At 55.4% G+C, this 22630-nt stretch overlaps 1 protein-coding gene and 1 long non-coding RNA gene across 2 annotated transcripts; one reads left to right on the forward strand and one right to left on the reverse strand.

Annotated features, from left to right (window-relative positions):
• Positions 1-614: 614 nt before the first annotated feature.
• On the reverse strand, positions 615-20774 carry C13H13orf46 (chromosome 13 C13orf46 homolog). Its single transcript, XM_054665632.2, is given in 7 exon segments — positions 615-772; positions 10489-10556; positions 12937-12984; positions 14058-14105; positions 14186-14351; positions 15756-15807; positions 20406-20774. Coding segments are annotated over 7 exon segments (735 nt in total). The 5' UTR covers positions 20692-20774; the 3' UTR covers positions 615-705.
• On the forward strand, positions 20712-21769 carry LOC134808174 (uncharacterized). The gene is made up of 2 exons (XR_010150592.1): positions 20712-20833; positions 21108-21769. It is a non-coding gene; the product is annotated as an uncharacterized LOC134808174 (long non-coding RNA).
• The last annotated feature ends 861 nt before the right edge of the window (positions 21770-22630 follow it).

The following is a 22630-nucleotide window of genomic DNA, read 5'->3' on the forward strand; positions in this document are numbered from 1 at the left end:
GAGACGAGGAGCATCTGTTGGAGGGGAGGAGCATCTGTTGGAGGGGAGGAGCATCTGTTGGAGGGGAGGAGCATCTGGTGGAGAGGAGGAGCGTCTGGTGGAGAGGAGGAGTAGTATCTGGTGGAGAGGAGGAGCATCCGGTGGAGACGAGGAGCATCTCGAGGAGAGGAGGAGCATCTCGAGGAGAGGAGGAGCATCCGGTGGAGAGGAGGAGCATCTGGTGGAGACGAGGAGCATCTGGTGGAGAGGAGGAGTAGTATCTGGTGGAGAGGAGGGTAGTATCTGGTGGAGAGGAGGAGCATCTGGTGGAGAGGAGAAGCATCTGGTGGAGAGGAGGAGCATCTGGTGGAGGGGAGGAGCATCTTCCCGTGCTTGTTTATTGTGTTTGTTGAAGGTCACGTCATCGCTCACCCAGTGGGCAGTGGGTTTCAGGCGTGGCTCACACCTGGTGTGGTCATCGGCACCCCAGTGTTGCTCAGGGCTGGCGGGATCTTTAGCCCAAAGGCGCAGTCTGTGCTATCGCTCCTTCCAGGCCTGGCCACTCCCACAAGAAGAAAACAGAAACCTCAGTGCCTGGCAGAGAAGGCTCTTGGGCGGCAAGTAGGCGGCCGGATCACCCTCCGTCCCGCCTCCTGTGCCCCCAGCCCCTCCGCACCCCGTCTCCTTCCTCTTCTTCGCCAAGCTCTGAGCACCCTCTCCGGGGCGCTAGGCGCTCTCCTTTGCCCTCTTCCTGGTGGAGTACGGGATGCAGCACACACAGCTGGTATGCATCCTGCAGGGCGAGAGGAGGGCAGGTGGGTGAGAAAGGGTCCTGGGCCAGCACTGTGGCCACAGGCACCCCGAGAGCAGCACCCCCAACCTGAAGTGCACTGGGAGGTCTGCCCTGCACTTGCGTATGCACCCCTTTTCATCAAGCGCACTGGGGAGTCTCCCCTGTACCTGCATATGCACCCCCGTTCATCAAGTGCACTGGGGGGTCTCCCCTGTACCTGCATATGCTCCCCATTTCATCAAGCACACTGGGGGTCTCCCCTGCACCTGCATATGCATCCCCTTTTATCAAGCACACTGGGGGGTCTCCCCACACCTCTGCATGCACCCCCTTTCATCAAGCGCACTAGGGGGTCTCCCCTGCACTCTGCCTGCACCCCCTTTCATCAAGCACACTGGGGGTCTCCCCTGCACCTCCGCATGCACCCCCTTTCATCAAGCGCACTGGGGGGTCTCCCCTGCACTCTGCCTGCACCCCCTTTCAAGTGCACTGGGGGGTCTCCCCTGCACTCTGCCTGCACCCCCTTTCATCAAGCACACTGGGGGTCTCCCCTGCACTCTGCCTGCACCCCCTTTCATCAAGCGCACTGGGGGGGTCTCCCCTGCACTCTGCCTGCACACCCTTTCATCAAGCACACTGGTGGGTCTCCCCTGAACTCTGTATTCACCCCCTTTCATCAAGCGCACTGGGGGTCTCCCCTGCACTCCACATGCACCCCCTTTCATCAAGCACACTGGGGTCTCCCCTGCACTCTGTATGCACCCCCTTTCATCAAGCACACTGGGGGTCTCCCCTGCACTCCACATGCACCCCCTTTCATCAAGCGCACTGGGGGGTCTCCCCTGCACTCTGTATTCACCCCCTTTCATCAAGCGCACTGGGGGTCTCCCCTGCACTCCACATGCACTCCCTTTCATCAAGCACACTGGGGTCTCCCCTGCACTCTGTATGCACCCCCTTTCATCAAGTGCACTGGGGGGGTCTCCCCTGCACTCTGCATGCACCCCCTTTCATCAAGTGCACTGGGGGGTCTCTCCTGCACTCTGCCTGCACCCCGTTTCATCAAGCACACTGAGGGTCTCGCCTGCACTCTGCACCCCCTTTCATCAAGCACACTGGGGGTCTCCCCTGCACTCTGCCTGCACCCCCTTTCATCAAGCGCACTGGGGGGGTCTCCCCTGCACTCTGCCTGCACACCCTTTCATCAAGCACACTGGTGGGTCTCCCCTGAACTCTGTATTCACCCCCTTTCATCAAGCGCACTGGGGGTCTCCCCTGCACTCCACATGCACCCCCTTTCATCAAGCACACTGGGGTCTCCCCTGCACTCTGTATGCACCCCCTTTCATCAAGCACACTGGGGGTCTCCCCTGCACTCCACATGCACCCCCTTTCATCAAGCGCACTGGGGGGTCTCCCCTGCACTCTGTATTCACCCCCTTTCATCAAGCGCACTGGGGGTCTCCCCTGCACTCCACATGCACTCCCTTTCATCAAGCACACTGGGGTCTCCCCTGCACTCTGTATGCACCCCCTTTCATCAAGTGCACTGGGGGGGTCTCCCCTGCACTCTGCATGCACCCCCTTTCATCAAGTGCACTGGGGGGTCTCTCCTGCACTCTGCCTGCACCCCGTTTCATCAAGCACACTGAGGGTCTCGCCTGCACTCTGCACCCCCTTTCATCAAGCACACTGGGGGGTCTCCCCTGCACTCTGCCTGCACCTCCTTTCATCAAGCACACTGGGGTCTCCCCTGCACTCTGTATGCACCCCCTTTCATCAAGTGCACTGGGGGGGTCTCCCCTGCACTCTGTATGCACCCCCTTTCATCAAGTGCACTGGGGGGGTCTCCCCTGCACTCTGCATGCACCCCCTTTCATCAAGTGCACTGGGGGGTCTCTCCTGCACTCTGCCTGCACCCCCTTTCATCAAGCACACTGGGGGTCTCCCCTGCACTCTGCACCCCCTTTCATCAAGCACACTGGGGGGTCTCCCCTGCACTCTGCCTGCACCCCCTTTCATCAAGCACACTGGGGTCTCCCCTGCACTCTGTATGCACCCCCTTTCATCAAGTGCACCAGGGGGGTCTCCCATGCACTCCATATGCACCCCCTTTCATCAAGCACACTGGGAGGTCTCCCCTGCACTCTGCCTGCACCCCCTTTCATCAAGCACACTGGGGGTCTCCCCTGCACTCTGCCTGTACCCCCTTTCATCAAGCACACTGGGGGTCTCCCCTGCACTCTGCCTGCACCCCCTTTCATCAAGTGCACTGGGGGTCTCCCCTGCACTCCACATGCACCCCCTTTCATCAAGTGCACTGGGGGTCTCCCCTGCACTCCGCATGCACCCCATTTCATCAAGCCCTAGGGGCTGTGGTGAGTGGCAGATGAGAAGCCCAGTTTGCTGGTTTCTGCTTGAGCCCTGACTGGGAGGACATGCGGGTCTCCAGAAGGATGCCTGAAGACAAAACAGCAAAAAGCACAAGGGCCCTGCCTCCGTCCCCACCTGGAGCCACTATGTTCTTAAAAGATCAGTGACCTGGGTCCGTGCCTTTTCCTGCACACGACGTCTGCCGCGGTTCGTGATTACGCCTCTGTAATCTACAGCCAAACATGCCCTCGCACTCAAACCCTGATGTGATTCTGCATGCGCCCAGCCCCCGCCGCCTGTCCAGGAACCGTGAACAGAAACACGGCGTGGGGCAATGGACAGACGGCTCGTGGGCGACAGCCTCAGTGCACAGTCCTCACTAAGACTTCCACGTAAAACAAACTCTTGAAAAGCTTGATTTTTTTCCCTTAATTGGCAATCATCGTGCCCATGAAGGGACTCCTAGCGGACTGCCCAGGGACACTGCAGAGACCTGGCACCTTGACCCCAGCACAGGCCCTTGAGGCCTCTCTGGCCCCTGCACAGCTGCACGTGGTGGGGTCTCTCCTGGGGTCTCTCTGGGTCCTCTCCTGGGGCTGTGCTAGGGCTCAGACCTCCTGCTTGGCTGACAGCCCTGAGTTTTGGAGACTTTTCATTTGTTAAGGAGAAAAATTCTCCTAGTTGAAAGATACTAGGGGCCAGGTGCTGTGACTCATGCTTGTAATCCCAGCACTTGGGAGGTTGAGGCAGGTGGATCACTTGAGCTCAGGAGTTAAAGACCAGCCTGGCCAACATAGGGAGATCCCCATCTCTACTAAAATAAAAAATTAGCTGGGCACGATGGCACTTGTGGTCCCAGCTACTTGGGAGGCTGAGGCAGGAGAATCACTTGAGCCCAGGGGGTGGAGGTTGCAGTGAGCTGGGAACACACCACTACACTCCAGTCTGGGTGACAGAGTGAGACTCTGCCTCAAAAAAGAAAAGGAAAAGATTCTAGGAAGAAATGGATGTGTGAGGCTGATTGGGTAGAATGTGTGAGGCTGCATGATTGGCTAGGATGTGTGAGGTTGTCTGATTGGGTAGAATGTGTGAGGCTGTCTGATTGGCTAGGATGTGTGAAGCTGTCTGGCCAGGTTGAGCAGGTGCTTCCCCTTTTAATCTGACTCCCAATGGGAAATGAATCATCGCAAAGTGAAACAACAGGCACTGGACAACCAACCTCCAGTCAGTGCCCAGCAGGCGTGTGACACATGGAGCCCTTCTAGATGGGAGGGGTTCATGAAAGGAGATTTAATGCAGAAATGGTCAAAAATGGTGTTCTTAAACATTAAGGCATACCAGGCTTTCTAAGGCTGTCACTGGCCCACTCTTTTGCTTATTTTAAACCAATGAGCAAATTATATCAAGGAAAATTTGGAGCTCAAATGGCAATCTGCGATGATAGAGTTAACATGAGGACTTGTCCAAGTTATCTCTCTTTTTATCCTGAAGCAAAATGACTGGCTATTTTAAAAAGAAGTGTAGGACAAAGCAGAAAGTCCAAGCATGTCAGAATGGTCTGTAAAAGTCATGATAAGGTTTATGAAAAGATAATTTTGAAAAGAATTCTGTGTGTAAATTGGCTGTGATTAAAAGGGAATTATTTATATGTCCTTCTAAAGATTGAGCTTTGGGCCAGGCATGGTGGCCCATGCCTGTAATCCCAGCACTTTGGGAGGCCAAGGCGGGCAGATCATGAGGTCAGGAGATCGAGACCATCCTGGCTAACACAGTGAAACCTTGTCTCTACTAAAAATACAAAAAAAAAAAAAAAATTAGCCAGACATGGTGGTGGGCACCTGTAGTCTCAGCTACTTGGGAGCTGAGGCAGGAGAATGGCGTGAACCCAGGAGGCGGAGCTTGCAGTGAGCTGAGATCGTGCCACTGCACTACAACCTGGGTGACAGAGCGAGACTCTGTCTCAAAAAAAAAAAGATTGAGCTTTGATATTAAATATACATTAATACAAAACTAAAGATTGGTCCCCTATGTCACCACAAAGTTTCCTTAAAGTACTGGTTTGCTCTTAATGAAATTGCAAGAGGTTTTGATTTTTAACTCTAAAATCATTTCTTTTGAAACTGCTCAGGTCTACATCTCAGAAACTCAGCTTCTGCTGTCCCTTGTCACGTGTGGTTTGCAGGTCGTGTGTGGCTGCCTCAGCTCTTTCTCCCCTTAAGAAGGCCTGGGATAACAACTTTCTCCTTCAAACTTTTTGTCAAGTCCTGCAACTTTTTCCTCCAGTTCTAACTCTGCTGTTTAAGCAACGTTTTCCTTAAGTGCAGCTTCAATTTATACACTTGGCTTTTCTTGCTATGTCTGAATTGTTCAACATAATCAGGCAACTTCTCATGCTGTTACCAATAGCTGTGTGTTCCCCAGCTCAAGGCCCTAGTTTCCTTGTTTACTGTCCTCTGTAATCAAGTGCACACCCACAGTCCTGAAGATGCTCTTCCTGTGTCAGGCGAGGTTCCATCGGATCTGACTTCCAGGTTACCTGCATGGGCTTCCCTCAAGGAGAGGCAATCACACTGCAGGTTTTTCTGTACCTTTTGGTAACTGGCTTAAAAACCAAATATTTTATATTTTATCAAGATAATTTCTCCTTTATCTTTATTAGATTTTGATTACTTAAGACAACTGAGCTTTAAAAGGGTTATGGTTTTTACAGCAATGTAACTTCCTAAATTGCCTGTGAAGTCTTTTGATAATCACTCTGGTTAAATGAGTGACTATTATTTTTAAATGATCTGTAATTCTGTTTTGATTGTTTTGAACCTTTTGACATCTTTTGCAGGTTTCCACAGAATCAAAATCCTACATAAAGTCTTTTCAGATTAAACAATTACATTTGGTAAAACTCTATGGGTAGCATCATCAAATGATAAATGATACTAAATCTTCTTTCAGTTTTAATTGTGAGCATGTTATTGATATAAATGTTCTAAAAATTACATACATTTATATTAATATAATATCAGTCATAATTTTGATAATGTCCAATTGTAAATTATATTTGTATGGGCATGTTATCCGTGTGAATATTCTAAAGATTATGTGAAAATGTATAGAAGCTGGGCAGTCCTGATGTGACACTGTCAGTCATGATTTTGGTTGTTTTCTTACAATGTTATGTGTAATAGAAATAACTATTTTCTTGTTGGTTAGAAGCTTTCATCAAATTTTAACTGTGGCTGTTCTAAGGTTTTGCATCTGTAGTCATTATTCTGAAGTATTCTCTAAAAACGTTTATAATCAGCTCTAGTCCAAAACTGCTTTTTGTGGAAAGGACTCTAATAAATATGGGTACAAAAAGGTGGGAAATATTAAGAGCACAATTAATGACATAATATACAAAAGTGGTTCCAGTTTTGTTCACTGGTTATCCAGTTTTTTTCCAATCTGTAGTTACTGTGATGCTGTGAAGTGTGCAGTGCTCTGTGTGCTCTGTGTCATCTGTGGCTACTCTGGAACTATGAAGTGTGCAGAGCTGTGCGTGATCTGTGGCCCCTCTGATGCTATGAAGTGTGCAGAGCTCTGCGTGACATGTGGCCCCTCTGATGCTATGAAGTGTGCAGTGCTCTCCATGATCTGTGGCTACTCTGGAACTATGAAGTGTGCAGAGCTCTGTGTGATCTGTGGCCCCTCTGATGCTATGAAGTGTGTAGTGCTCTGCGTGATCTGTGGCTACTTTGGAACTATGAAGTGTGCAGAGCTATGTGTGATCTGTGGCTACTCTGGAACTATGAAGTGTGCAGTGCTCTGCGTGATCTGTGGCCCCTCTGATGCTATGAAGTGTGCAGTGCTCTCCGTGATCTGTGGCTACTCTGGAACTATGAAGTGTGCAGAGCTCTGCGTGACGTGTGGCCCCTCTGATGCTATGAAGTGTGCAGTGCTCTGCGTGATCTGTGGCTACTCTGGAACTATGAAGTGTGCAGTGCTCTGCATGATCTATAGTCCCTCTGATGCTATGAAGTGTGCAGTGCTCTCCATGATCTGTGGCTACTCTGGAACTATGAAGTGTGCAGAGCTCTGCGTGACGTGTGGCCCCTCTGATGCTATGAAGTGTGCAGAGCTCTCCGTGATCTGTGGCTACTCTGGAACTATGAAGTGTGCAGTGCTCTGCGTGATCTGTGGCCCCTCTGATGCTATGAAGTGTGCAGAGCTCTGCGTGATCTGTGGCCCCTCTGATGCTATGAAGTGTGCAGTGCTCTCCATGATCTGTGGCTACTCTGGAACTATGAAGTGTGCAGAGCTCTGCGTGACGTGTGGCCCCTCTGATGCTATGAAGTGTGCAGAGCTCTCCGTGATCTGTGGCTACTCTGGAACTATGAAGTGTGCAGTGCTCTGCGTGATCTGTGGCCCCTCTGATGCTATGAAGTGTGCAGAGCTCTGCGTGATCTGTGGCCCCTCTGATGCTATGAAGTGTGCAGTGCTCTCCGTGATCTGTGGCTACTCTGGAACTATGAAGTGTGCAGAGCTCTGCGTGATCTGTGGCCCCTCTGATGCTATGAAGTGTGCAGTGCTCCCCGTGATCTGTGGCTACTCTGGAACTATGAAGTGTGCAGAGCTCTGCGTGATATGTGGCCTCTCTGATGCTATGAAGTGTGCAGAGCTCTGTGTGATCTGTGGCCCCTCTGATGCTATGAAGTGTGCAGTGCTCTGCGTGATCTGTGGTTTCCCTGTAACAGTCCTGGGGATGTATTGTGTTGGGCAGGTACAGGAAAAGGCAACACTAGGAAAAAGAAAATCCAGATCATGCTAATTAAAAAAGAGATGGAGGCCGGGTGCGGTGGCTCACGCCTGGAATCCCAGCACATCGGGAGGCTGAGGCAGGTGGATCATGAGGTCAGGAGATCGAGACCATCCTGGCTAACATGGTGAAACCCCGTCTCTACTAAAAATACAAAAAATTAGCTGAGCCTGGTGGCAGGCGCCTGTAGTCCCAGCTACTCAGGAGGCTGAGGCAGGAGAATGGCGTGAACCTGGGAGGCGGAGCTTGCGGTGAGCCGAGATGGTGCCACTGCACTCCAGCCTGGGCAACAGAGTGAGACTGTGTCTCAAAAACAAAAAAAGAGATGGAGCCTGCCAAAGCATTTTCCAATGAACACGCAAGTGTGCACGTGAGCTGACGCCCATTCATTACAGCCATGGCTGAGGACTCTCGGCCTTCCTGGGCCGGAGCCTCCAGGTATTGGGAAATCAGCGTTGGGTCTTGTAAATGCAACTGGATGGTGACCCAAAGGGGGAATTTGTGAGATGAGGTAGCAAACCTAAGAAGCCACGTCAGCTCGTTTCTGCTGGCAGCTCTCCCCACTGCACGCCGCCAGCAGCCCCACTGGGCAGGTTTTCTGGGATAGCTGAGTCAAGGGGGATGGAGGCTGAGACCAGGAGATTTCGACCCAGGATTGTCCAGCTTGGGGCAGAAAACAGCCATCGAGCTGTGTGCCGAGTGCCAAATCCATCATCAGGAAACGATGAGAAAAATAGAGCTGTACTTGGAAAATACCTGCCCATTTTAAGCCCAGACTCAGGAGTCAAAACAACCCCAATGTCCTAGTGAAAGCCGGTGTGACCCGGTTACGGTAGGAGTCAAAAGAGGCAGAGACTCTGCTGAGTTGGGGCAGAGTGCAATGTTCTCGAGGACTTTCTCTCTCCCTGGAGACATAAAAATCTGAGAGCAGGTAGCGCAGGTAGGGCTGTCATCATCACAGCAGCAATCCGTCAGCAAAGCTAGACCAGTCGGGGGCTGAGGGCTGCAGCTCTCAAAGCTGGCCCTGGGCAAGGACGCTGCTTGGCAGGCACAGCTGCAGCCCCTCTCCTCAGCCTCGCCCCTGTCCTAGCCTTGCCCCTGTCCTCAGCCTCGCCCCTATCCTCAGCCTCACCCCTGTCCTCAGCCTCGCCCCCGTCCTCAGCCTCGCCCCCGTCCTCAGCCTCGCCCCCGTCCTCAGCCTCGCCCCTGTCCTCAGCCTCGCCCCTGTCCTCAGCCTCGCCCCTGTCCTCAGCCACGGCCCCTGTCCTCAGCCACGCCCCTGTCCTCAGCCTCGCCCCTGTCCTCAGCCACGGCCCCTGTCCTCAGCCACGGCCCCTGTCCTCAGTGTCGAAAGTCAGATGCTCCCGTGTGCTTTTAAGAGGTGGAAGCTGGGGTGATTTTTAAACATTTCTCTCTGTTGTGCTATTCCACATAATTCCCGTTATTGTAAATGACTGGTTAAAATGTTAATGTAACTGTTGTTTGTTTGTTTGAGATGGAGTTTCGCTCTTGTCACCCAGGCTGGAGTGCAGTGGTACTATCTCGGTTCACCGCAACCTCCGCCTCCTGGGTTCAAGCGATTCTCCTGCCTCGGCCTCCCTGGTAGCTGGAACTACACGCACCTGTCACCACGCCCAGATAATTTTTTGTATTTTGGTAGACACAGGGTTTCACCATGTTGGCCAGGATGGTCTCGATCTCCCGACCTCATGATCTGCCCACCTCAACCTCCCAAAGTGCTGGGATTACAGGCTGAAAGAAGGTTTAGTATCATGTGACTGTTTTATAAAGCCGATAGAACAATTCATCCTTTAAAAATATCTGTAAGAAATCAAAATACTGATAAACTGTTAATTCTGAGTGGTAGGCATTTGGACAATTGCTTTTTGTATTTTTGTGTGTTGCTTAAAATAAAACACTATAGATCCATGGGCCCCCTTCAATGGGCCAGTGTCTTCCCTCCCCACACCCATCTTCAGGGCCTCGGGCCTCGGGGAGTCTTGGGGCTTCCCTGGACCTACACAGCATCCAGCCTGGGGACACGGATCATCTCTTCGGAGGCTGCCTAGCCCCGGCCCCAGGGCCCAAGGCTTGTTGTGAGAGAAGCCTGCTTGGCTGTGACACCAGCCATGTATGCACGGCTTCCCACCACCTGCAGGACCCAAGTCTGCAGCTAAAACCTAAACAGGAGAAGTCAGTACCATGCACTTACCACCTCTCCCCCCTCCTTCCTCCCTACTCTCCCTCCTCTTCCCCCTTCTCATCAGGTCCTTTTCCTGGCTGGTGGGTAGGAGACACGGCCTGGTTATGGGGTGAGGTGGGGCATCGTGAAGCTCGTCCCTGAGCCCTTCGAAGGTCCGATGTCCTGTTGCCTGCCCTCAGCCCCTCAGGCTCGGGAGGTGCTGAGCCTCGGCAGTGCCCAGGGAGAAGGGGGGACCGCCTGGGCTCGGCTCTGCCCACCACACACAAGGCATGGTGGGCACACCAGAAACCGTGGTGGGGGGAAAGTCCTCCTACCCCCACCTAGTGTGAGCCCACAAGCATCACTCACTCGTCTTCTGACAGATCTTCCACATCCATCTGGGACGGCTTCTCTTCTTTCTTGGCATCGGTGACCACCTGTGGGGAGTGGAGACATTTAAGGGATGGGAGGTGTCAGCCACGGGCACTGAGGCATAGCCTGTGGACCTGCTGGAGGATCAGACTAGGGCACAGAGGCTGGATGACCTCCCATCAGACAGGGCTCTCTATTGACTGGACATTTCCAGTTAGGGGAACCTGACCATGGAACTGCACCCTTGATGAGGCCTGGCTCCTGGACTGAAGACCGGGTCTGGCCTGTCAGCCCAACTGTGCCACTGGCTGGCCCTCCTTGAGTCCTTAGAACTCATGTGCCCCAAGAATAGCCTTGTTGGGGGTTAACAACCAGCTCTCTCTGTGGCTCTGAGGGCAAAAGGGAGAGAAGGTACAGTCTGGAAAATAACTGACCCCCAGGAAGGAGCTGAAACTTGCCAAGAAAGAACTTCAATAAACTTCCAGAATGATGACTGTTCACTACAGCAAAGACATGGAGGAACACACCCCAGATGTTAGTGTTGGAAGTGCCCAGACAGGTCATTAAGTCAGCCTCTTCTTCTTACAGATAAGGATGATGATTATGGTGGTGATAATGTTGATGGTGATGACGATGGTGATGATGATGATTATAATGGTGGTGATGATGACGGTGACTATACTGGTGATGGTGGTGATAATGACGGTGATGATGATGGTGACAATGATGATGGTGATTATGATGGTGATGGTGATGATGGTGACAATGGTGATGGTGATTATAATGGTGAAGGTGATGATGGTGATAATGGTGATGGTGATGATGATGGTGATGATGGTGATGATGGTGATGATGGTGAAGGTGATGATGGTGATAATGGTGATGGTGATGATGATGGTGATGGTGGTGATGATGGTGATGGTGATGATGGTGGTAATGGTGATGGTGATGATGGCGATGGTGATGGTGACAATGATGATGATTATGATGGTGATGAGGATGATGGTGATGATGATGGTGATGATGATGGTGATGGTGATTATAATGTTGGTGATGATGGTGACAGTGATAGTGGTGATGATGATGATGGTGGTGATGATGGTCATGATAGTGATGGTGATGATGATGCTGGTGATGGGAATGATGGTGGTGATGTGATGATGGTGATGGTGATGATGATGATGGTGACGATGGTGATTATAATGGTGGTGATGACTGGTGACGGTGATAGTGGTGATGGTGATGATGGTGACGGTGATGATGGCGGTGATGATGGTCATGATGATGGTGATTATAATGGTGGTGATGATGGGGATAGTGATAGTGGTGATGGTGATGATGGTGACAGTGATGGTGGTGATGATGGTCATGATAGTGATGGTGATGATGCTGGCGATGGGAATGATGGTGGTGATGTGATAATGATGGTGATGATATTAATGATGGTGATGATGATGGTGATGGTATTAATGATGGTGATGGTGATGATGATGATGTGATGATGGTGATGGTATTAATGGTGATGATGATGGTGGTGATGATTATAATGGTGATGGTGATTATAATGGTGGTGATGATGGTGAAGGTGATGATGGTAATAATGGTGATGGTAATAGTGACGATGATGGTGGTAGTGATAGTGGTGATGGTATTAGTGACGATGATGGTGATAGTGATAGTGGTGATGGTGATGATGATGGTGACAGTAATGATGGTCATGATAGTGATGTTGATGATGATGCTGCTGCTGATGGGAATGATGGTGGTGATGTGATAATGATGGTGATATTAATGATGATGGTGATAATCTTTATGGGGATGATGTTGCTGGTGGTGATGATGATGATGGTTGTGATATAATGATGGTGTTGATGGTGATGATAGTAATGGTGGTGATGATGATGATGATGATACCCCATGATGATGATGATAAGCTTTCCTGGGTGTGAGGCACTGCTCTGAGAGCTTTCCCAGACAACCCTGGAATGCGGGTACTAATATGATTCCTACTTTATAGAGGAGACAACTGAGGCACAGGGAAGTATGATGAGTTGTTTTGAGCATTTACTGACAGAACCACACATCCACCAAAGCCCAGTCTCTGAGCTTCCAGGCCTGTGCCCTTTTCACCATCCCAACGTGATCCCCCACAAGAGGTTCTGAGGACCCATGGGCACCTTGAAGGTTAACCCAGGCCCCAGAGTCTCTGATAGTGCTGAAGTGTGCGTGAGTTGGAGTGTGGGAGGGTAAGGAAGAGGCTAGACCAATCCTCAACACCAGGGAGCTCTCCTGGAGCTGCTGGCCCCAGGTCTCTGCCTCCCCATCCAACACATGGCTATTGTGGGGTAAGTTCCCAGAAAAGCCTCCTAGGCTGGCCCTGCCAGGCAGCACAGGCGCTTTCCTGGTGGCTTTGGCTCTGCTTGTCTTGGGGGTTTCCATTTTTACCTCCTCAGCATGGTCTCCCAGATCAATCTCCACAAACACAGATGCTTTCTGTGAATGGAAACCACAGAGGTGTGGATGGCAGGCTTGGGTGAGCTGGAGAGGAACATTGATTCCCTGGGAGGAACAGTGGCCCCTGGCCCTTGGGGCAGCCGGGGCAGACCCTGGTGATGACCATCAGGCCCCCAGATCCTGGCAATGCTGAACGAGGGCTCCTGGGACGCTGGGCAGAGCTGACGGCAGTATGGACTGTGAGGTGTCCATGTAGGAGGAGGATGTAGGAGGGATATGGCTTTCTCACCCCTCCGTACTCACCTCCCATCAGGGCCCTGAGACCCCAGAGGGTCTCCTCCAACCTCACCCTCTGAGAACTCGGGCCTCCAGGAGATGGGGCAATGCCCAGATCTTGGGGAGCCCGGCTGCTCCCACCCCAGCCCTGCTCGACAAGGCAGCACTCCTGCCCCACAGCCTGCCTGTGGGCCACACTCCGCACCAAGGAGCAGGAGACCCCCCCGGGATGCGAACGGCTTCAGCAGCTCATGGTTTTGCTGTCCCAAGGCCTCCAACAGGGCACCTGGGCCAGCCCAGAACGTGTGTCTGATGGGAGCATTTGAGTCAACTCCAAGGGCAGTGTTTGGGGGTGGGTGAAGGACTTCCCAAGAGCCCTGGAATGAAACCAAGGCCCGCCTGGCAAGCAGCGTGTCTGGCTGTGTTACCGTCCCCACCACACAGCTTGGAGGGAGAACAAAAGCCACTTTCCTTCATACGGTGCCATGTGAGAACCCCCACAGCATGACGTGTCCCTGGACAACACATCAAGCCTGGGGCTCTGGGTGTTTTCTGGGCCAATGTCAAGCTGAGGGCACCTCCTCTCAGGGCCTCATACACCTTTAGTGACTGCACGTTTAGCAAGCGGGGGTCAGGCTGCCCTGGGATCGGGTAAAGAGTCTCAGAGCTTGGCCCCAAGCCTCTCTAGGGTAGCAGGGGCCCAGTCCAGCTTCACAGCCTGGCGCCTGCTGAGCTGACCCCCAGGCCACCGTCCCGGGCAGGTCCGGGCTCCGGCAGAACTCCCGCCTGGACAGGCCTCCCTTCTCACTTCTATTACTAAAGGGAAAATCTCTTGCCTCTTCTTCCTGAAGGTCATTTAGCTTTATGGACTCTGCCTCCTGTTCCTGTAAGACCAAAGAGGTTAAGTGAAGGCCGGGCTCCAAGGCAAGAGGAAAAAATGCACCGCTCCTCAGCGTGGCCCAACCTTGGCCTCCTGCAAGCCTCCGTCTGCGTGCTCGCCTTCCTGCACCTCCTGCATGCTGGCCTCCAAGTCGCTCTTCTCCCTCTCTGGGTCTTGTTTTCCACTCTCATGACCCAGCTTCCCAAGGGTGCTGAAGCTTTCCTTCTTGTCTTGTGCTAGGTTTTTCTGACTGCGGGAGGAGCAGGGAAAGTGGTTTGGAAGAGACGGCAGATAGCTGCGGGCAGCTCCTGGTCTCCTCTGGGGCTGTCTCCTTGGGCTCGAGGCTGGTGCCCCTGGGGTCTGGTGGGCACCTATGAGGGGCCCTGACCCAGCACAGAGTTCTGGCTCTGAAGGGCCCCCAGCCTGGCCCTCCTGGCTCCCTCTGCTGGCCCATCTTGCCTGGAAAACTTACCCTGTACAGCCAGGGTCTGGACTGGGATTACAGCCAACCTGGGCTTATTTTGGAAAGCAGGGTCTAACCTTGCTCAAAGAGCCAAAATCTGATGAGAAGATGCAGCCACCCTGTGGCAGATCCACACTCCATGTGGATACCAAATGGGCCATGCTGGCCAGTAGGCTGGGGGGTCCATGGTTGGCCCTGCTGTTACTCGCACCAACCTCGTGACCTCTTCTGTGGTCTGCTATGGTGTGTGGCCAGGGGCAAGAGGAACGCAACAGGCAGTGAGGATGACAGGGGCTCCGCCACCATCTGCAATGGCGTTGACTTGGCCAAGGGTATTGACTGACTTGGCCAACGTGAGCAGACACTTTCAGCTTTGCCACCCTAAAGGTGTGTGGTCCTCCCAGCTCAACTGCCCTCACCAAGGCCATCAGCTTCCCTGAGCTGTACAGAGTGGGAGGCTCCAGGCGCCGCACACATCCTGTCTAACACATGAACACTCACTCTCACCAACTGATTGCACCTTTGGCCACTTCGGCAACCGGACACCTTCCTTGGTCTCCACTCAACGGGAACCATTTGTAAATAAGGGGGACTTGGCCCATGCCTTGTCCATGGTAAATCGACTTTGTTAGATCTGAGACAAATTTTTGAGGAATTCAATGACTTTTAAGTCTTCTTTGATGGCAGGAGGGTGAGTGGGTGGGAGAACCAGAGCTGGGTTAGAACAGGACGCGAGGTGCAGGGAGGCAAGAACTCGGCGGTACGAAGTGGGGATGTGCTGTCCAGGGCCCCACACCCTCTCCCTAAAGGAGCACTCGAGTTGTTTACATCTAGGGTGGGCCCAGCAGTCCACTAGTGAGACGACGCCTCCTTCCCCAGAGGGCCATGGGGTGTCTACTGAGAGGGATGCAGCTGTGTGACCCTCAGGCCAGGGCCCGAGTCCTGAGGATACCACCCCGCTACAGGTGGGCCCTGTTCCCACGCTGAATTCCTCTCAAAATAAGGAGGATTTCCCAGCCCTCCCATCCAGGCCCTGGGCGGGATTTTCTCAGGACCCAGGGCTCCCTCTGTCCCCTTCTAAGTGTCTACCTTGATGCCCAGGTACCACTCCCACACCCCACCCTCTCCTGTGTCCACCTCACTTTTCCCAGCTCCACCTTCACAAAGGCCAGCGTCGGACAGGCTGCTTACCAGCTGGCATCTTCCGCGTTACAGCTTGGGTCTTTCCCTTGATCTTCAGACTCTGGGGAGGAAGGACAGAGCCGTCAGCACCATTACATCGCAGCTACCAGAGCTCAGGACCTGCCCCAAGCCGCCCACAGCCACCCACAGCAGAGCTCAACTCTCAGCCATGGCTACGGCTAACTTGAGTTTCTCCCCCACCTGTGCCCATGCCCGGCCCTCCGGTATTTGCTATCGGCACTTTCCACAGCCTGGTGCCAGGGCCTTGAGCCAGGCTCAGCCCCAGCACCTCAGCCCACACCTGGGCTCCACCTTCTCCCTGCAGGACTCAGGGTGAGGCATGGCCAGCCGCCTTACAGTAAACACATGAGGCTCCGGGACCTCTTGAAACTCCTCTTTGTCCTAGCACAGCTGGCTGGAGGTAGCTGAGCGGGAGGGTGGGAGAAGCCCACAAGACCTGCCCATGCCGGCTACTACCCCCCACCCAGGCTTCCTCTCATGGACAGGTGGGACTTGAAACCCCACTTGGCTTGTCCAGGAAAATCCACCAATCCCCAGGGTCTCTGGGCTCCCCGAGAGGCATTGCGGGATGTTTCTAGCAGTCTTTTTTCGGGACCACTTTATGTCTCGTGAGGATCTTTACCTTGATGTGAGAGAGGACAGGGGCCCGGGAACATCAACTCGAGTGAGCAGTGTTCTGGTGTTCCCGGCAGGAACCCAAGCCTGGCTGTTGGCCACCGGCTTGCACCGAGCACACACTGCTCCCTGGCACACTTGGCTAAAGGTGTTGACTGACTTGGCCAACGTGAAACACTCCATTCTAGTGAAACACTGAGTTCTCCATTCCCAGGAGCTTGCAAACCAGCACAGCCTTGTGAGGAAGTCATGTGGCAGAGGATTCTCCAAACCCTAGGTGCTCAGGAGAGCCTTGGAGTGAGCGGATTCCAGATCCCACAGGGCCTCCAGCCGCATCGGAGCCGGGAATGTTTGCGGAGACCCTGGCTTCCTGCAGCTACTCCCTCTTCCCACAACACCCCCTTGGCCCGGGATTCAAATACAACAGGGATGATTCCAAAGCTTCAAATGATGCTTGTGATGGAAGAGACCAGACCTCCTCCCAGAGCTCAGCACAGTCACATGGGCCACTCCAGGCAGGTCACTCAGCTCAGCCCACAGGCCCAAGGGGCAGCTGGGGAATGGGGCTCTTCCAGGGAAATGAGACCAATGGCCGACCATGAGGGGCTGCCCCCAACAGAGAAGCCACGAGTGGGGCCCAGAGGTGGAGCGCAGAGCCTTTGCAGAATCAACAGGCGTCCAGGGTGCATGTGGGCTCAAGGCAGGGCCTCAGTGGGTCTGGAACCCAGTGGATTCTCACTCTGCTCTTGCCGGCCTCTCTGGGCTGCCCTCCGTGAGCGCCGGTCTCCTGTGCTCCGCATGGCCCAGGCCCAGACACACCCCACTGGTGCCCCCGTGAAGTCAGCCACCCCACGTCTCCCGCATCCCGGAGGCCTCCCTGTGATGTGGACGCGGCGTCTCACACATCCAGGCACCTGTGGGTGCACGTGGCACTGGGCATGTCATGGAGCCCACCAAGTCTGCGAGGGGTGAGGAGCTGAGTCCCTGCGGAAACCAAGGCCACGTCGGACTCTACCAGTGGTCAACAAGGCCCGGCCCTTCTCCTCGGGTCACAGGGCTGGAAATGCCTCCTGCTCTTCTCTGGCAGAATCTCAGTTGTCTGGGGGCAGCCACAAAGCTCCAGGGAGGATGCGCTCCTGGGCCGTGGTCTCGGACCCTGAGGGTGCTGGTGCCTGGGGGAGGCTGTGCAGGGTGGACATCTTTGCCAGACAGGACAAGCGGCCACACAGAAGCCCGGCCTCCCTGCTGTGGCACCTCCCATCGTGCAGTTTTGGGCAAATCCAGCAGGTGTTGAGGGAAATGTCAGCCACAATGGGGCTCAATCTCTCCCTCCATCTGACCCCGGCCTCTAAGTCCACACCTCGGTGGCACCGGGCGGCATTATTGGAGACCCGCTCCCCGCCCGACCCCGGCCTCTAACTCTACACCGTGGTGGCACTGGGTGGCATTATTGGAGACCCGCTCCCTCCATCCGACCCCGGCCTCTAAGTCTACACTGCGGTGGCAGCGGGCGGCATTATTGGAGACCCACTCCCTCCATCCGACCCCGGCCTCTAAGTCCACACCGTGGTGGCACCGGGCGGCATTATTGGAGACCCGCTCCCCGCCCGACCCCGGCCTCTAAGTCTACACCGCGGTGGCACTGGGTGGCATTATTGGAGACCCGCTCCCCGCCCGACCCCGGCCTCTAAGTCTACACTGCGGTGGCACTGGGCGGCATTATTGGAGACCCGCTCCCTCCATCCGACCCCGGCCTCTAAGTCTACACCGCGGTGGCAGCGGGCGGCATTATTGGAGACCCGCTCCCTGCCCGACCCCGGCCTCTAAGTCCACACCGTGGTGGCACCGGGCGGCATTATTCGAGACCCGCTCCCCACCCGACCCCGGCCTCTAAGTCCACACCGCGGTGGCACCGGGCGGCATTATTGGAGACCCGCTCCCCGCCCGACCCCCGGCCTCTAAGTCTACACGGCGGTGGCACCGGGCGGCATTATTGGAGACCCGCTCCCCGCCCGACCCCGGCCTCTAAGTCTACACTGCGGTGGCACTGGGCGGCATTATTGGAGACCCGCTCCCCGCCCGACCCCGGCCTCTAAGTCCACACCGCGGTGACACTGGGCGGCATTATTGGAGACCCGCTCCCCGCCCGACCCCGGCCTCTAAGTCTACACCGCGGTGGCACTGGGCGGCATTATTGGAGACCCGCTCCCCGCCCGACCCCGGCCTCTAAGTCCACAGTGCGGTGACACTGGGCGGCATTATTGGAGACCCGCTCCCTGCCCGACCCCCGGCCTCTAAGTCCACACCGCGGTGGCACTGGGCGGCATTATTGGAGACCCGCTCCCTCCATCCGACCCCGGCCTCTAAGTCTACACCGCGGTGGCACTGGGCGGCATTATTGGAGACCCGCTCCCCGCCCCAACTTAAATTCCCGCTAAGCAGCCTTGGCGTAACTTATTCTTTTGAGAACTTTGCACGTCTTGAGGGAACCCCGTGGGGAGGGAGGTAGGGTGCAGCCTCCTAACTACTCACGTCCCCCAAACAGCACATATTTGGATTTTTAAACTCAGAGAAGAACACATATTTTTACATCATTACCTCTTAAAATTGTCCCCAGGGCTTGAGCAAGCAAACCCCGAGTCCTACTGGGCTGTTTCACTTCCATGGCCCCGTGGACACCTTTGCGAAGGGGAGGCGGAGCTGCCGAGGCCGCGGGAGGGGAGGGGAGCGCCAGCTCGCAGCTCCATGTCAGCCCCTCAGCCCTGTGCTCTGGGCCAGTATTCAAGGTGTGAGGAGGTGACTCCAGCACCATCCCCAGGCCCACACCACCGTCCGTTCGGCACACCTGGAAACATCTCAGAGTGGCGAGTGTGGACCGACACAGGGGCAGCCTACATGTTTCACGGTTTAGAAGCCAACCGTGTCAAACACCAGCTACGCAGGTTCCTTGCTGGTGGGTGAGGCCCAGGGCTCCTGGCAGGGACCCAGGCCCTCACCAGGGCCTCCTTGCAAACGGGGCGCCTGGCTATGATCCTCCCTTCAGGCATCGGCTGGCTTCAGAGGCCCATGAGGGTCCCAGGCCTGCCCTCCTCTCACCCCTCCCGCCCTTGGCTGTGCCCGGCTGGAGCCCCCACAGCTCCGCCCCAGCAGCGCAAGGCCTTCCCAGCAGCCCTGGGTGGGTTACGGGTGTGGACCTGGAGTGGTCCCCACTTCCGCCCTTAGCGTTCCGAGCACAGGGCAGTGGGAGGCAGGAGGCCCGGCCCGGTCCCTGCTGCCTGTGGAAGGAAAATGAACCTTGGGCCCCGAATCACTGAGCTAAGGGGAGGAGTAAGGCTGGGAATGTGTCAGACAAACCTGCCTCCCATCCTCTTCCTAAACAAGAGCTGCAGAGATAAACGGCCACAGGCCTCCCTCATCATTCACCCACGAGGAAATTCCCTGTGAGCCTCAAGATCTCTGCCCTAAGCAGTTTTGTGGAGTTTCACACTGGGAATGCACATGGACAGCTGACCGTCACAGGCGCAGGACGGGGACAGAGATCACGGTCCTCCCTCTGCTCACCTGAGACAAGTGTGTCCGACAGCTCCCTCTGGGCTGCTCATGAAAAACTGCAGTCACGGAGCCGGACGAGGATACAAGTGACTCTCCCTCTAGTCCCCTCACGTGTAAATTGTGTGTTCAGTGAAAGGCTGATCGAGACCCAAAGCATGCAGCCCTGTGTCTCCTCTACCTACGACCTGGAAGCCCCTCCTGCTTCAGGCTGTCCCTTTCCAGACAGAACCGACGTACCCCCTCACAGGTGCTGATTGATGCCCCACGCCCCCTAAAATGTATGACGCCAGGCCGTGCCCCGCCTTGGACACACGTCGTTGGACCTCCTGGGGCTGTCTCGGCGCATCCCTAACCTTGGGAACTTCCTAGAACTTTCTAACTGGGCTGGGCTCTGACGCAGGTACTTTGGGTTCAGTGCCTGGTGGGACAGCCGCGCTGTCCACCAGCTCCCCGCGGCCCCACAGCCCCTACCCAGCTCCTTGTGAGGCTTCCTAGGGCGGCTGGGAGGGTCCCCCTCGGGCTGCAGGCCTCCCAGACTCCTGCTTCACTGAAGTTCAGAGGCCTCACTGGCCACCTTGAGGTGCCCAAGGGCCACTCCTGAGGGCAGGGCCCTGAGGCCGGGCCGGTGCCTCCTGTGTGTGGTCCCCGTGTCCTTCTCCATCCTCCAGCCCAGCCTCGTCCTGAGCACAAGGCTGCCACCCTCACACCCAGCCGTCCCGCAGGGAGTAGTCAGGAGGTGCTGGGAGTGCGTTGCCATGGGTCTGCTGTGACATCACTGTAAGGTCAGAGGCCAAAGATCGGCTGGTCCCTGGCAGCACAGCGCGGCTTTCCCGCAGGCCGGGGCTGGGGCGGGTTCTGCATCTTCCCTTCTTCTTTCCCGCAGGCCAGGGCTGGGGCAGGTTCTGCGTCTTCCCTTCTTCTTTCCCGCAGGCCGGGGTTGGGGCGGGTTCTGTGTCTTCCCTTCTTCTTTCCCGCAGGCCGGGGTTGGGGCGGGTTCTGTGTCTTCCCTTCTTCTTTTCCGCAGGCCGGGGTTGGGGCGGGTTCTGCGTTTTCACGTCTCTGGTCTCTCCACCAGGGAGGGCGGGGAACTGGCACCAGGCCCTAACAGGGCCTGCAGATGAGATGCCGGTCTCCCTCTGTGACAGGGTATTTGAATCTTTCTCTCCCTATCAGGGCAAATGGGACACAGATCAACTTAGGAAGACAAAGGCAGCCCCCTGCAGGCAGTGGTGGGGTGCAAATGCTGCCGGCCCAGCGCCTCTCCCCACCCACACGGCGCCAGGACGAAACCCTGCTGTGGCCGGGGCTCCGGCGAGGCCTTTCCGGGCCGACGGTGTGAACTGCACAGGTCAGCGTGGGTTTGCTGGCACTCCCAGGCAGGCGGCTTAAACAGCGGGAGCTCATTCCCTCCGGTGCTGGGGGCAAGGTGTCTCGCAGCGCTGGTTACCCGAGGCCTCTCTACTTGGCGCGAAGATGATGTATTCCGTGTCCTCACGTGGTCGTCCTGCGTGCTGCGTCCTCGTCTCCCCTTCTCATGAGGACGCTGGTCACACTGGGTCAGGGCCACTCGTACGGCCTCGCTTTACCTTGACAATCTCTACAGCTCCACGCCCAAGTGCAGCCACACCCTGAGGTCCTGAGGGTCACGGGGTCACAGCTCCAGCATGAGGATTTGCTGGGACAGAGTTCAGCCTGTACTGAGCCGAACAGAAAATCCCCGGCGCGCCGTCTCCTCCAGCATCCAGACCACGGTGGGTGGGGAGGCGACATTTTACCTCTTGGGGTTTTTGGTCAGGCCTGATAATTAAAATCAGCAGATGAGCTGGAGAAAGGCACACGCACTCCAGCACGGTCTGTGTGGCCGGGAATGGCCTTTCCCTCCCGAAAGAGGAGGTAACACCCCACGGGGAAGACGCTCTCCAGAGCCAGAAGAAAGCAGCGTTCTTATCCTTGTGGATGGCTGTTTCAGCTCAAAACAACCCTTACAACAGTGTGGCTTATTTGGGCGGCCCCTTCTGCCCCTTTACAGGCACCTTGCGAGCCGGCGCACCTCCCCCCACCGCCCCCAGGGCCCGCTTCCTGCACCCGGGGCTCCTCAGCCAGGAAGCAGGTGTGACCCCCAGGCTGCAGGCTCCCCTCCTTCTGATCTCTTCTTTTGAAGAGCCCACAGCCTCTCAGCACCCAGGAGGCCTCAGCTCTCTGGGCAAGTGGTGGGTGCAGGGTGGGGGCCTTGGCCTCACACACGCTCTGGCACTGCCTGGCCTCCTGGGACGGTTCCTCAGAGGCACCTGCTTTGGACACTCTGATGTCGGGAGCCCCGCGGATGCTGCCAGGATGGGAGAGGAGGCCGCTGTCTCTCTCCAACAAGTGCTGGGTCGTCTGGAGCAACAAGGGCAAATGGGCGTCACTGGGGTCTCCACAAAGCCACCTGCAGTCTCTTGGTGGGTGTATTAGACAGTTTCCATGCTGCTGATAAAGACATACCTGAGACTGGGTAATTTATAAAGAAGAGGTTGAATGGATTCAGTTCCACATGTGGCTGGGGAGGCCCTGCAATCATGGTGGAAGGTGAAAGGCACGTCTTACATGGCAGCAGCAGGAGAGAATGAGGCCAAGCAAAAGGAGAAACCCTCATAAAACTTTCACATCAGATCTCGTGGGACTTATTCACGACCACGAGAACAGTATGGGGGAAC

This window comes from Pan troglodytes, chromosome 14 (assembly GCF_028858775.2).
Source record: "Pan troglodytes isolate AG18354 chromosome 14, NHGRI_mPanTro3-v2.0_pri, whole genome shotgun sequence".
In the NCBI taxonomy this organism is placed as follows: Eukaryota; Metazoa; Chordata; class Mammalia; order Primates; family Hominidae; genus Pan; species Pan troglodytes.